Below are 15967 nucleotides of genomic sequence, written 5' to 3'. Positions count from 1 at the left end.
GAGTGACTTCCACACAATCCTCTGATACCTCACAGGCGGAACCAGCTGGGAACGCCGAGGCTGGTCTGGAGGTGACGTGACCCAGTATAGGATCTGGTTCCTCAACTCCAGTCTGGGCCATTCTCTCAGTAGCAGAGACACCACAGAGTGCTTCATCTTCTCAACTTGAGCATGTCCCCTTTGGCAACTGCTGACTAATACAAGGGGACACATCACTGAGTGGCTGTCACTTCCCCAGTACTCAATTCCAGCAACTGCTTTGTCTTCAGAGCAGTCAGGTTGCAGTAGCTTGTGGAATGGCACTGTTAGAAGCTCCCAAATGATCTACTGCTCCATTCTATCCTTGCCTTTCATTTGCCTTCCCCATGATGGAAAACTAGCACATGGCTTTCACTCCCGGGGTAGGAATGCTCTACCACTCTCCGTCCCTGTCCAGCCCTAAATGCACACATCGGGACAAAGCATCAGCATCAATGTTCCTGCTTTCCAGCTGGTACTTCAGGCTGAAATCATAGGCAGACAATGCTGCCAATCACCAATGGCCAGTGGCATCTAATTTCACCAAATTCAGAATATAAATTAGGGGATTATTGTCCTTCCTCGCCTCAAACTTGGCATCATATAGATAGTTACTCAACTTATCCACAACAGCCCATTTCAAGGCCAGGAACTCCAACTTGTGAGTGGGGTAGTTTTGCTCAGAGGGTGACAGACTTCAGCTGACACATGCGACAGGTCTTAACCCTGTGGCCTAATCCTGATACAGGACACCCCCTCTGCCCTCTTGGCTGGCATCCTTGCTCAGTATATACAGCAGTCGGGGGTCTGCAAAAGCCAGCAGCTCCTTCAGTGACTGAAAGACCTCCACATTTCACATCCCACCTCAGTCCAAAAGGCTCTGAGGGGCTAAGATAATTATTACCCTCCTGTCCTTCGGTCCTCTTCCCTTTCTTCCACAAGGGAGGGTAACCACTCAGAGGCTGATTAAAAGGGTGACTACTTTAGAGTAGTCCTTCACAAATTCCAATAGTACCCACAGAACCCAAGGAACCAGCACAAAGCACTCACAGTCTGGGGCCTTGGCCAGGTGGTCACTGCCTCTATCTTAGATGGATCGGTAGCTACTCCCCCAAGACTATGTGTCCAACGTAGACAGACATACTTTATTGATCCCGAGGGAAATTGGGTTTCGTTACAGTCGCACCAACCAAGAATAGTGTAGAAATATCGCAATATAAAACCATAAATAATTAAATAATAATAGGTAAGTTATGCCAAGTGGAAATAAGTCCTGGACCAGCCTATCGGCTCAGGGTGTCTGACAGTCCGAGGGAGGAGTTGTAAAGTTTGATGGGCACAGGCAGGAATGATTTCCTGTGACGCTCAGTGTTGCACCTCGGTGGAATGAGTCTCTGGCTGAATGTACTCCTGTGCCTAACCAGTTCATTATGGAATGGATGGAAGACATTGTCCAAGATGGCATGCAACTTGGACAGCATCCTCTTTTCAGACACCACCATCAGAGAGTCCAGTTCCACCCCCACAACATAACTGGCCATAACGAATGAGTTTGTTGATTCTGTTGGTGTCTGCTACCCTCAGCCTGCTGCCCCAGCACACAACAAACATGATAGCACTGGCCACCACAGACTCGTAGAACATCCTCAGCATCGTCCAGCAGATGTTAAAGGACCTCAGTCTCCTCAGGAAGTAGAGACGGCTCTGACCCTTCTTGTAGACAGCCTCAGTGTTCTTTGATCAGTCCAGTTTATTGTCGATTCGTATCCCCAGGTATTTGTAATCCTCTACCATGTCCACCCTGACCCCTTAGATAGAAACGGGTCACCGGTGCCTTAGCCCTCCTCAGGTCCACCACCTGCTCCTTAGTCTTTTTCACATTAAGCTGCAGATGATTCTGCTCACACCATGTGACAAAGTTTCCCACTGTAGCCCTGTACTCAGCCTCATCTCCCTTGCTGATGCATCCAACTATGGCAGAGTCATCAGAAAACTTCTGAAGATGGCAAGACTCTGTGCAGTAGTTGAAGACAGACATCTTGCAGAACTGGCACCTGTCCTGGGAAAGTTTTAACCCTTCAGCTTTCAGGTGACCCAGCACCTTCTGTAGCCTCACTTCATATTCTTCCAAGGTGGACCAACACTATTAGATCATCCAGGTATACCAAAGCCTCAAGCAAATTCATATCCCCCGCCGCCTTCTCCATGACCCGCTGGATACCTTTCGAACTGCAAGCATCCCAGTGGACACATGAATGCCGTCTTCTCTTTGTCAGCCTCACTCATGGGGATCTGATAATACCTACTTCTCAAGTCCAGCACACGGAACCACTTCAGACCACTCAGACAGGCAGCACATCCTCAATTCTCGGGACTATATACTGGCCAGGGATTGCATGCCTGTTCAGAGTCCGATAGTCCACACATCTGTACCTTCCCATTCTTCTTCCTGGCCACCACTATTGGAGATGCATAAGGGCTTCTGGACTCAGTGATGATCCCAGCTTCCTTTAACTTCTGCAGATGCTGCCAAACATCCTCCACCTCTGCAGGGGCCAGTTGCCGTGACCTTTTCCTGAACAGGGTGTCCTCTGTAACCCGGAGGGTGTGGCGAGTGCTCTTGCAACAACCCACATCAAACTCGACAGTAGAAAAGACATCTTCCAGCTTCAACATCTTTGCTATCAACCTCTTCTTCCAACCTCCAGACACCAGGGAGTCCCCAAATACTATATTGGACAAACTGGAAGTCAACTATCCACAGGGATTCATGAGCATCAACTGGCTGTAAAGCAGTGTGACCAACTCTCTCTAGTCTCTACCCACGAAGATCAAGAGGGCCACAAATTCATCTGGGCATCGATGAAAGTCATGGCGCAAGCAAACACCCGACATACAAGAAAATTTCTAGAAGGATAGTTTTCCATGAACAATTCTGCAAAGAGACATATAAACCTCGATCCTATTTATAAGCCAATATGGGCAAAATTCTAGACCACAACACACAATGTTCACCGCACAACTGATCAGAGATGAGATATCCTCCTACATCACAATTGAATTTCCATAATGACGACCAGTCAACTGATTGATAAGTATATAAAGGCCAAGCAATGGGAGGACACTACAATTAACAGTGCACTGATGATGGTGAAATCTCCTTGTATGGTGGTGAAATGTTTGCAAGTAAAGTGCCAAGATTGGAGACCAATTCAACCCAATCAAACATAAAGTTGTGTTAGTAGGTGATTTTAACTTTCCATATATTGACTGGAACTCCCATACAGTAAGAAACTAAATGGGATAGTATTTGTCAAATAGAAACATAGAAAATAGGTGCAGGAGTAGGCCATTTGGTCCTTAGAGCCTGCACCACTATTCAGTATGATCATGGCTGATCATCCAACTCAGAACCCTGTACCTGCTTTCTCTCCATACCCCCGATCCCTTTAGCCACAAGGGCCTTTCCTGAACACAAATGTGTTCAGGAAAGTTTCATTAATGAGTACGTAGAAGTCCCAATGAGAGAGAGTGCCATACTTGATCTGCTTTTAGGGAATGCACCAGGGCAGGTGACAGAAGTTTGTGTAGGGGAGCACTTTACATCAAGTGATCATATTGCTATTAGTTTCAAAGTAAGTATGGAAGACGATAGGTTTGGTCTTCAGGTTGAGATTCTAAATTGCAGAAAGGCCAATTTTGATGTTATCAGAAAAGGCCTGGCATGTGTGGATTGGAACAGGCTGTTTTCTGGCAACAGTGTATATGGTAAATGGGAAGCCTTCAAAAATGCAATTTTGAGAGTACAAAGTTTCCATGTGCTTGTCAGAATGACAAGTAAAGGTAACAGGTTTAGGGAACCGCATTTTCAAGAGATATTTCACTTAAGAATGAAATCAGGAAGACTAAAGGGAGGCCTGAAGTTGTTCCAGCAGACAAGGTGAAGGAGAATCCTAAGGAATTCTACAGGTATGTTAAGAGCCAAAGGATTGTAAGGGACAAAATTGGTTCTCTGGGGGACCAGAATGGCCCTGGAGCCAAAAGAGATGGGGGAGATCTTCAATGAATTCTTTGCATCTGTATTTACTCAGGAAACTGGCACAGAGTCTCTCAAATTGAGGCAAAGCAGCAGTGAGGTCATGGACCCCGTACAGATTTCAGAGGAAGAAGTGTTTGCTGTCTTGAGGCAAATTAGGGTGGAGAAATCCCCAAGGCCAGACAAGGGGTTCCCTCAGAACCTGCAGGAGGCAAATGCAGAAATTACAAGGGTTCTAACAGAGATATTTAAATCATCCTTGGTGACAGGTGAGGTTCCAGAGGTCTAGAGGAAAGCCATGTTGTTCCACCGTTCAAGAAAGGCTCCAAGTAAATCAGAAAATTATAGGCCATTGTGTCTGACATCAGCAGTGGGAAAGTTATGGGAAGATATTCTAAGGGATTGGATATATGAATGGATATAAACTTTGCGCATGGTAGGTCGTGTCTAACCTAACTTTTAGCAAGAGTTTTTCAAGAAGGTTACCAGGAAAGTTGATGAAGGCAAGGCAGTGAATTTTATCTTTATTAAGGTATTTGCCATGTACCTGCAAGGAGGTTGGTCAAGAAGGTTCATTCGTTTGGCATTCAAGATGAGGTCATAAATTGGATTAGACATTGACTTTGTGGGAGAAGTAGTAAATGTTTGTGTCTCTGACTAGAGGCCTGTGACTAGTGGAGTGCTGGGTTCATTGTTGTTTGCCACCTATATCAACAGTCTAGATGATAATATGGTTAACTGGATCAGCAAATTTGCGGATGACACCAAGACTGGGGGTACAGTGGTCATCAAGGAAGATTATCAGAGCTTGCAGCTGCATCTGGACCAGATGGGAAAATGGGCTGAAAAATCACAGATGGAATTTAATGCAGACAAGTCTGAGGTGTTGCACCTTGGTAGGGTAGATCTTACAAAGTGAATGGTAGGGCACTGAGGAGTGCGGCTGAACAATGGGATCTGGGAATACAGGTCCATAATTCATTGAAAATGGTGTCACAGGTAGGCAGGGTCATAAAGAAAGCTTTTGGCACATTGGCTTTCATAAATCAAAGTACTGAATACAGGAGCTGGGATGTTATGTAGAAGTTGTATAAGACATTGGTGAGCCTAATTTGGACTAATGTGTGCAGTTTTGGTCACCTACCTACAGGAAAGATGTAAATAATTTTGAAAGAATACAGAAAAAATTTACAAGGCTGTTGCTGGGATGGGAGGACCTGAATTATAAGGAAAGATTGAGTAGGATAGGACTTTATTCCTTGGAACATAGAAGACTGAGGGGAGATTTCATAGCTTATACAAAATGGAAACATATGGATAGGGTGAATGCAAGCAGGGTTTTTCCACTGAGGTTGGGAGAGATGAGAACTAGAGGCCATGGTTAAGGGTGGAAGATGAAAAGTTTAAGGGGAACATAAGGGCTAACTTTTTTACTCAGAGGGTGTTGAGAGTATGGAATGTGCTGCCCGCACAAGTGGTGCATGTGAGCTTGATTTCAACGATTATGACTAAGAGAAGTTTAAATAGGTACATGGATGGTAGGGGTGGAGGGCAATAGTCTGGGTGCAGGTCAATGGGTCTAGGCAGTTTACATTGTTGAGCACAGGCCAGATGGGCCAAAGGGCCTGTTTCTGTGCTGTCCATCTCTCTGACTATGATTCTAAATGATTGATGCTTTCTCTGTACAAGTACAGATTTCTGTGATAAACGGAGAAGGAATTGAGAAGGACAGAGGTTTCAAACACCAACAGGGGAGTGTGGAGACACCAGGAGGAATAGGCCTCCAACTCGGGCAGCTCCAGATGGAGGGTCCCCCCAGGTGTCTTCCAAAACCGCAATCCTAGACACAATTGTATAGGTGAGGCAGAAGAGAAGGGAGTCAGATGATTTCTGATTAACAAGATTTAGAGGATCCCAGCATCCAACAGTAAGCAGGAACAGGTACCTGTGGGTATGGGTAAGTGGACCTGACACAATCATATTTGACCAATCAAAGTGGAATCTTTGAATCTTCTGAGATGTTGCCAGGATAGGTGAAGTACATAAGATGAGAATCAGGTTTAATCTGGCATATGTCATGAAATTTGTTGTTTTGTGGCAGTATTGCATAATAATTTTTAAATCTATAAATTACAGTAAGAAATATATATAAAGTTAATTAAGTAATGCAAAAAGAGAGTTAAAAAAACAGTTGAGAAAGTGTTTAAAAACACAAAATGCTGGCAGAACTCAGCAGGCCAAACAGCATCTATGGGAGGAGGTAGCAATGACGTTTTGGGCCAAAACCCTTCATCAGGAGTGAAGTAACATGGGATGGTCGAGGGGGGATAAGAAGTGGGGGGAAGGATGAAGTAGAGAGCTTGGAAGTGATAGGCTGAAGGGAAATGGGCTAGGAGGAAGGTGGAGAATTATGGGAAATAAAAGAGAAAGCAAGGTAGGGCTGGGGGGAGATTATAGTGAGGGGGGAAAAAGAGAGAGAAAGAGAACCAGACTAAAATAATAGATAGGGAAGGGGTAAGGTGGGGGCAGGGGTATCTTGAATGAGTTGAATGTTCATGCTGGCAGGTAGGAGGCTACCTAGGGTTTGAACACTGAGCTGTAATCAATCAATAGCAGCCTGATGTAGGTATTGCTGTTGTCCGGGTGCTTCAAGGCCAAGTGGACAGCCAGTGAGTATGCATCCACTGTAGACCTATTGTGGTGACAGGCAAATTGCAGCAAGTCCGGGTCCTTGCTTGGGCAAGAGTTGTCTCGGCCTGTGACCAGTGTCTCAAGACACTTTATCACAGTCGATGTGAATGTAACTGAACCATAGTTGTTAGAGAGCTCACCTGCTCTTGGTCACTGGTATGATTGTCACCCTTTTGAAGCAAGTAGGAGCATTCGACTGCAGTGGTGAGAGATTGAAGTTGTCCTTGAACACCCCCATAAGACATAGTAGAATTAGGCCATTTGGCCCATCAAGTTTGTTCCAAAAATATAGATGTTAAGCCAGCAGTCAGAGACCTAAGGCTTGAATCCTGCCACAGCCAGGAACTTGAATTTGACTAATTGAATGGAAGTCTATGGACTCAGTAATGCTGACCTTAAACCAACTGTATTAAACTCACCTGCATCCTTGAGGAGTGTTCTGTGTGTAACACAATGCCACCAGCACAGTTCACTTCCACTAACTGCGGAGCTCCCATAACCTGCTGTCTACTTGTTTGGAAATCGAAATGTTTCAGCATCTTGATCATCAGGTGATATTTCCCATTCCCTTTTAATTCACAGGACTCCGTTTCCCCCTTCCATTTAAACCCTGTTTCCTGCTGTCTTTAAACTCACTGAGCCCCCGATTCCCCCTTCCATTTAAACCCTGTTTCCTGCTGTCTTTAAACTCACTGAGCCCCCGATTCCCGCTTCCATTTAAACCCTGTTTCCTGCTGTCTTTAAACTCACCGAGCCCCTGATTCCTGCTTCCCTTTAAACCCTGTTTCCCACTCCTTTTTAATTCATTGGAGCCTCATGTCAGAATCAGAATCAGGTTTAATTTCACTGGCATATGTTGTGAAGTTTGTTACCTTTATGGCAGCAGTACAAAGAAATACATGATAAATAAATATAGAGAAAAAAGACAACTACATTGAGGATATATATTTGTGTCTGTTAAATAGTTAAGTTAAAATAAGTAGTGCAAAAAAAATCGAAATAAAAAATGGTGAGGTGGAGTTCACGGGTTCAATGTCCATTCAGAAATCAGATGGCAGAGGAAAAGAAGCTGTTCCTGAATGGCTGAGTGTGTGCCTTTAGGCATCTGTATCTCCTTCCTGACAGTAACAGTGTGAAGAGGGCATGTCCTAGGTGGTGGGGATCCTTAATGATGGATGTTGCCTTCCCAAGGCATCGCTCCTTGAAGGTGTCTTAGATACTACGGAGGGTGGTATCCATGATAGAGATGGCTAATTTGACAAGTTTCTGCACCATTTTGATCTTGTTCAGTAGCTCCCCCAACCCCACCCATACCAGATGATGATACAGCCAGTCAGAATGCTGTCTACAAAACAGAGTGCCCCAACAAATGAGTGACAGTAAAAATGTTAGAACTCCAAAGCCCCCCTACTCCACCTCCCACACACAAGCAGCAGCAAAGTATTAACCTCCCCCCACCCTCACTTACTTCAGAATCCTTCACCCACCAAGCCAGCAATAGTAAGCCCCCAAGAGAGACCCTGATCTGCGGTACAACAAAAACTAATCATTCACCCAATGAATGGTGTTCCACAGGGATCAGTGCTGGCTCCATTGTTATTTGTCATCTATATCAATGATCTAGATGATAATGTGGCCAATTGGATCAGCAAATTTGCTGATGATACAAAGATTGTAGGTGTAGAAGACAGTGAGGAAGGTTTTCAAAAATGGCAGAGGGATCTGGAAAAATGGGTTGAAAAATGGCAGATGGAGTTTAATACAGACAAGTGTGAGGTATTGCACTTTGGAAGGAAAAACCAAGGTAGAACATACAAGGTAAATGGTAGGGCACTGAGGAGTGCGGTAGAACAGAGGGATCTGGGAATACCGATACAAAATTCTCTAAAAGTGGTAGATAAGGTAGTAAAGAGAGCTTTTGGTACATTGGCCTTTATAAACCAAAGTATTGAGTATAAGAGTTGGAATGTTATGGTGAGGTTGTATAAGGCATTGGTGAGGCCGAATTTGGAGTATTGTGTGCAGTTTTGGCCATCAAATTACAAGAAGGATATTAATAAAGTTGAAAGAGTGCAGAGAAGGTTGACAAGGATGTTGCCAGGACTTGAGAAACTGAGTTACAGAGAAAGGTTGATTAGGTTAGGACTTAATTCCCTGGAGCATAGAAGAATGAGGGGAGATTTGATAAAGGTGTATAAAATTATGATGGGTATAGATAGAGTGAATGCAAGCAGGCTTTTTCCACTGAGGCTAGGGGAAAGAAAAGAAACAGAGGACATGGGTTAAGGGTGAAGGGGGAAAAGTATAAAGGGAATATTCGGGGGGGCTTCTTCACACAGAGTGGTGGGAGTGTGGAATGAGCTGCCAGATGAAGCGGTGAATGCGGGCTCACTTTTAACATTTAAGAAAATCTTGGACAGGTATATGGATGAGAGATGTATGGAGGGATATAGTCCAGGTGCAGGTCACTGGAACTAGGCAGAAAAATGGTTTGGGACAGCCAAGAAGGGTCAAAAGGCCTGTTTCTGTGCTGTAATGTTCTGTGGTTCTGTGAATGAATTGAGATACCCCAGGCTCTGTCTCTTCCTAATAAAGGGTCGGAGAGGTACCACCCTTTCACAGTGAGAGGGGAGACATAACAAAACTACTCCCTGATTTATGGTGATAAAGTCTGCCGTATCACATTTTGTTCCCAAGCTTTCAACTCAAGAATCGGCAACAGAGCACTTTTTTGTACACATTACATAGTATTGTAATAAATATTTGAGTTAATCAGGTGATGTTAAAGGGAGTGGCCCCTGAAAAGCTGTACCAACCAACTGGCAGGAGTATTCAAAGACATTTTCAATTCTCACTGACATTCATCACAAAGGCATTCTCACTGCTACAATTGGAAGTTCCCACCTGCTTCAAAAGGGCAATAGTTATATCAGTGCCCAAGAAGATCAGCGTGAGCTGCCTCCACGACTATTGTCCAGTAATGCTCACATCGATGGCGATGAAGTACTTTGAGATGTTGGTCATGGCTAGAATTAACACCTGTCTCAGGAAGCACCTGGATCCACTGCAGTGTGCCTAATAGGTCTACAGCAGATACGATCTTAATTGCTCTCCATGCAGCCTTGGATCATTTGGAAAATGCAAATACTAATGTCAGGATGCTGTTCATTGACTATAGCTCAGCATTTAACACCATCATTCCTATAGACCTGATTGGAAATCTCCAGAACCTGGGCCTCTGTACCTCCCTCTGCAACTGGATCCTCCACTTCCTAACTGGAAGACCACAATCTGTGTGGATTGGAGTTAAAATCTGCACCTCACTAACAATAACATTGGCACTCCACAGGGGCGTATGCTTATCCCACTGCTCTTCTCTCTCTACACCCATGACTGTGTGGCTAGGCACAGCTCAATCCGCATCTATAAATTTGCTGATGATTGTTGGCAGTCTCTCATATGGAGATGAGAGGGTGTACAGGAGCGAGACATATCAGCGAGTGGTGTCGCAGCAACAACCTTGCCCTCAAAGGCAGTAAGAACCAAAGAGTTGATTGTGAACTATAGAAAGGGTAAGATGAGGAAGCACACACCAGTCCTCATGGAGGGATGAGCAGTGGAGAGAGTGAGCAATTTCAAGTTTCTGAACCAACATATTGATTCAGTTATAAAGAAGGCAAGAGCATAGCTGTATTCCATTAGGAGTTTGTGGAGATTTGGTTTGTCAACTAAACACTCAAAAACTTATACATATTTCTGCAGAGAACAAGAATTTCAAGTTGTATATTGTATACATTCCCTGATAATAAAAGGGACTATTGAAATATTAAAAGTGTGATGTACAAATGGGAGGGACATTCCACAGTCTGGAAGATCTCCCAGTCTAGCATCACTAAAGGGCCAGGGATGCTGTATTATCAGTTTTTGTAAGGCAGTGAGGGAGGGGGAAACAGCATCAACTTCCACATCTGGGATATGAATAGAAATGCTGTTGTGTACTGTATCAGGACTGTGCGCCAGTCTGAGGCACCCTAGATATATATACCTAAGACTTTGCACAGTCCTGTGGTTTGAGGAGTTGAGAGACATGATGAGGTGAGTGTCGGACAGAGCAGAGTGAGTGAATTATTCTGGTCAGGAAAAGAGACTACTTTCCAAATGGTGAGACATTGGTAAATGTTGTTGAGGAGAGGAAGGTGGGTGTCTGGTCCATAAGGTGCAGAGGACCAACATCTAACTGGCTAGTCCATGATATCAGAACAAGCTCTCAGTTGGAATTGGAATTGGTTTATTGCCATATGTACCGAGACACAGTGAAAAGCTGGTCTTGCATCCTGTTCGTGCAGATCAAATCATTTCAGTGCTTTGAGGTAGAACAAGGTAAAACAATAACAATGCAGAATAAAACCACAGAGAAAGTACAGTGCAGGTGGACAATAAGGTACAAGGTCAAAGTCCAACTTATCATACTAGACAACTATTTGTAGTCTTATAACACCAGGCTAGAAGCAGTCCTTGAGCCTGGAGGTATGTGCTTTCAGGCTTTTGTATCTTCTGCCGAATGAGAGAGAGGAGAAGAGAGAATGTCCAGGGTGGGAGGGTCTTTGATTCTGCAGCTTTACCAAGGCAGTGAGAAGTGTAGGAGAATCCATGGAGGGGAGGCTGGTTTCCGTGATTTGCTGAGATGTGTCCACAACTCTCTGCAGTTTCTTGTGGTTACATCCAGAGCAGTTGTCATTCCAAGCTGTGATTTGTCTGGATAGAATGCTTTTTATGGTGCATCGGTAAAAATTAGTGAGGAGTGATGGGGAAATGCTTAATTTCTTTAGCCTGCTGTGGTTGGTGAGCAGGTTGGAAAGGATTGTTCTCAGTATGTACAAAGAAAATTGGCTGCAACTGGACCCCATTGGGAGGTCCTTTGTCTGTGCCAGAAGCAAAGTTCACATCCAGGGCATTGATTGCTGAATTAAGGAATTGCCTCATGGAGAGATTTGTGAAAGTCTGTCCCAAGGAGGCAGGTGGGGACGACAGGACCTGGATGAGGAAAACCCCTGCCGTAAACTGCAATGAGACATAGTTCCTCTCTCAAAGGTTTGCATATCTTTGTAATTCTGTGACCCAGAGAACAGTAGAAGGGTTGGGATCCATGGAAGCTTGGTTGCCTGGGTTCATAATTGGCTTGCCTACTGAAAGCAGCTGGTGGTTGTGGATGGAGCATATTCTGCCTGGAGGTGCTCCACAAGGATCTATTTTGGGTCACCTGCTCTTTGTGATTTATAAAGATGACTTGGATGAGGAAGTGGAAGGATGGGTTAGGAAGTTTGCAGATGACACCAACGTTGGAGTTGTGGATTCTGTAGAAGGTTGTCGGAGGATGCAATCAGACATTAATAGGGTATAGAACTGGGCTGAGAAGTGGTAGATGGAGTTCAACCCAAAGAAATGTAAAGTGATTCACTTTGCAAATTGAATTTGAAGGTGGGAGGATTCTTAGCAGTGTGGAGGAACAAAGGATTTTGGTGTCCATGTCCATAGATCCCTCAATGTTGCCTTGCAAGTTGATAGGGTGGTTAAGAAAGTAAATGGTGATTGAGTTCAAGAGCCATGAGGCTACGTAAGAGCTCTATAAAACTCTGGTTAGAGTATTATGTTCAAATCTGGTCATCTCATTATGGGAAGGATGTAGAAGCTTCAGAGATAGAGAGATACTTTATTGAACCCAAAGGAAATTACAGTGTCACAGTAACGTTACAAGTGCACAGGTATACAAATATTAGAAGTAAGAAAGAATAAAAAATAAGTTACCACAAACAGTCTAATAGGGGGGGGGGGTCATCACTTCCACGGAAATAGATTATTTCTATAATAAGCTCATTACAGAGCCTAATCGCCGAAGTTAGGAATGACCTCATATAGCATTCTTTGGAGCAGCACAGTTGTCTTAGTCTATTACTAAAAGTGCTCCTCTGTTCAGCCAAGGTGACATACAGAGGTTGAGAAACATTGTCCAGAATTGCCAGGATTTTCTTAGGAGTCCTTTGTTCTGCCACAGCCTCCAGTGTGTCCAGTTTGACTCCTATAACAGAGCCAGCCTTTCTAATCAGTTTATTGAGCCTGTTGGCATAATCCGTGTTGATGCCATTGCCCCAACACACCACCGCATAGATGATTGTCCTGGTGACAGCAGACTGGTAGAACATGTGAAGGAGAGGCCTGCATATTCCAAAGGATCTCAGTCTCCTCAGGAAGTAGAGGTGACTCTGGCCCTTCTTGTACACAGCCCCTGTGTTCATACTCCACTCAAGTCTGTCATCCGGGTGCATCCCCAGGTACCTGTAGGTCCTCCCCATCAATAATAACAGGGAGCTGTGTAAGCTTAGTCTTCCTAAAGTCCATCACCATCTCCTTTGTCTTACTGATGTTGAGCTGCAGATGATTCAGCTTGCACCATTTGACAAGTGCTCCACCAGGGCCCGGTATTCATCCTCCCTTTATACACCCAATTATTGCTGAGTCATCAGAGAATTTCTGCAGATGACATGACTCAGTGTTGAATCTAAAGAGAGGATGCAGGGGAGATTTACCAGGATGCTGCCTGGATTAGAGAGCATGTCCAATGAGGATAGGTTGAGCAAGCTGGGGCTACTGTCTTTGGAGAGGATGAGACGTGATAAGATAGAGGGTGTACAAAAGGCATAAATTAAGTGGGCAGCCAGAGACATTTTCCTACGATACAAATGGCCAACATGAGGAATATAATTTTAAGGAGGTTGGAGGGAAGTGTAGGGGAATGTCAGAGGTAGTTTTTTTCATAGAATGTGGTAGGTTCATGGAATGTCCTGCCAGGAGTGGTGGTAGGGGGCATCCAGAAAACTCTTAGCTAGGCACATAGATATTAGAAAACTGGAGAACTACGTGGGGGGGAGGGTTCAATTGATTTTAGAGTAGGTTAAAAGGTTAGCAAAACATGGTGGAACAAAGTGCCTGCGCTGTGCTGTATTGCTCTGTTCAGTATCAGTTGTTGGTATATTTCTGGCTGATGACAGTGGTTCCTCCAGCACCCTGGGGTTGCAGGGACAGAGTGGATGAGGTCAGATATACTGGCCAAGGTCCTGTTCGGGTCTGTGAGACACATTGGGACATTCTGGGGTGTGGGCAGGGCAGAGACTAAACCCAATCTCATGTTCCTCAGTTGCAGAAATAGACTACCCGGAGGAGAGGATTGAGGCTTACACAAATGGAGGCATGGTGGAGTACATCAGAGAGAAGCGAGCAGGTATCCAACACACAACTTACTGGCTTTGGCCCATTGCCTGGCCCTGACCCCAGCTCCCTCTGTGACTCAGTCACCAGGTTCCCCCACTGCTCCTCAGGCTAATCATGTCTCTGTGTGTGGCCCCCTGCCCTGTTTTTGAACCTCATCCCCCCACCCTTACACAGGGGTACTGTCACACTTTCTCCCAGCCTTCGCAGCTCCCTGAACACCTTATGCAACTTTCCAACTCTGCCAGGAGCTGAGTCACTGCCTGGGATTCTCCTTCAGTACCACTCCTCTCACAATGTGATACTCCCTCAGTATCACCCCACCCATTGTGTGACCCTCTCTCAGTATTGACCTACCTCTGTAGGGTAGGGAAGACCATTCGGTGTATGGGATAGACCGGGGAAAGCAGTGGGTAGGGGAGGCCATTTGGTGTATGGGATAGACCGGGGAAAGTAGTAGGTAGGGGAGGCCATTCGGTGTATGGGATAGACCGGGGAAAGCAGTGGGTAGGGGAGGCCATTCGGTGTATGGGATAGACCAGGGAAAGCAGTGGGTAGGGGAGGCCATTCGGTGTATGGGATAGACCAGGGAAAGCAGTGGGTAGGGGAGGCCATTCGGTGTATGGGATACACCGGTGAAAGCAGTGGGTAGGGGAGGCCATTCGGTGTATGGGATAGACCAGGGAAAGCAGTGGGTAGGGGAGGCCATTCGGTGTATGGGATAGACCGGGGAAAGCAGTAGGTAGGGGAGGCCATTCGGTGTATGGGATAGACCAGGGAAAGCAGTGGGTAGGAGAGGCCATTCGGTGTATGGGATAGATCAGGGAAAGCAGTGGGTAGGGGAGGCCATTCGGTGTATGGGATAGACCAGGGAAAGCAGTGGGTAGGGGAGGCCATTCGGTGTATGGGATACACCGGTGAAAGCAGTGGGTAGGGGAGGCCATTCGGTGTATGGGATACACCGGGGAAAGCAGTGGGTAGGGGAGGCCATTCGGTGTATGGGATACACCGGGGAAAGCAGTGGATAGGGGAGGCCATTCGGTGTATGGGATAGACCGGGGAAAGCAGTGGGTAGGGGAGGCCATTCGGTGTATGTGATAGACCGGGGAAAGCAGTGGGTAGGGGAGGCCATTCGGTGTATGGGATAGACCGGGGAAAGCAGTGGGTAGGGGAGGCCATTCGGTGTATGTGATAGACCGGGGAAAGCAGTGGGTAGGGGAGGCCATTCGGTGTATGGGATAGACCGGGGAAAGCAGTGGGTAGGGGAGGCCATTCGGTGTATGTGATAGACCGGGGAAAGCAGTGGGTAGGGGAGGCCATTCGGTGTATGTGATAGACCGGGGAAAGCAGTGGGTAGGGGAGGCCATTCGGTGATTAGGATTGGACCAAGGTAGGGGAAGCTGACCATTCACTTGTGACATCACTCCACACTGGAAGTGAGGCATGTGGTAACAATCTTTCTGTTGCCTTGAACAGAGCCCTCTCCTTCTCCTCCTTCTCCTTCTCCGAAACTCTGGCCTGTTGAGGAGATTATCACCACCAGTGAGTACCAGTGAAAATGCTGATATACTGGGGTTAACTCTGCACTATAGCCCGCCCAAGGGAACTATCTGCAGCATCAAGAGGTGTCCTCACCCCATGTAGTTAAGAGAACTGTGTATGAGGGTGTGAGTGTGAGAGGGGAACAGAGCTTGTTTTGTGTTGTTCTGCTGAACATTGTGGACATGCTACATTGGCACCAGAATGTGTGGCAACACTTGCGGGCTGCCCCCAGCCCTTCCCTGAGTTGTTAGTACTCATAACGTGCCACCATGATGAGTAACTCCGATTTGACCAAGTGCACAGAAAGCAGTGTTACACAGTCAGAATCTTATACCTTAACCAACTCCACCTTGTTTGGTTTATTACTGAGATAAAGTGAAAAACTTTGTCTTGCATACAGATCAGATCATTACCCAG

At 45.7% G+C, this 15967-nt stretch overlaps 1 protein-coding gene across 1 annotated transcript in view; it reads left to right on the top strand.

The window, feature by feature from the left end:
• The window catches only part of LOC132397072 (uncharacterized), a 280816-nt gene that overhangs the window by 136051 nt on the left and 128798 nt on the right, over positions 1-15967 (top strand). Inside the window, exons 4-5 of the mRNA XM_059975332.1 lie at positions 13938-14021; positions 15485-15550. Of these exons, the coding sequence (XP_059831315.1) occupies positions 13938-14021; positions 15485-15550 (150 nt within the window). The remainder of the gene's footprint in view (positions 1-13937; positions 14022-15484; positions 15551-15967) is intronic.

The sequence above is a fragment of the Hypanus sabinus genome, chromosome 7 (assembly GCF_030144855.1).
Source record: "Hypanus sabinus isolate sHypSab1 chromosome 7, sHypSab1.hap1, whole genome shotgun sequence".
Lineage (NCBI taxonomy): Eukaryota > Metazoa > Chordata > Chondrichthyes > Myliobatiformes > Dasyatidae > Hypanus > Hypanus sabinus.
Note: the sequence above shows the minus strand (reverse complement) of the source record. Positions and strands in the feature narration are given on the sequence as shown.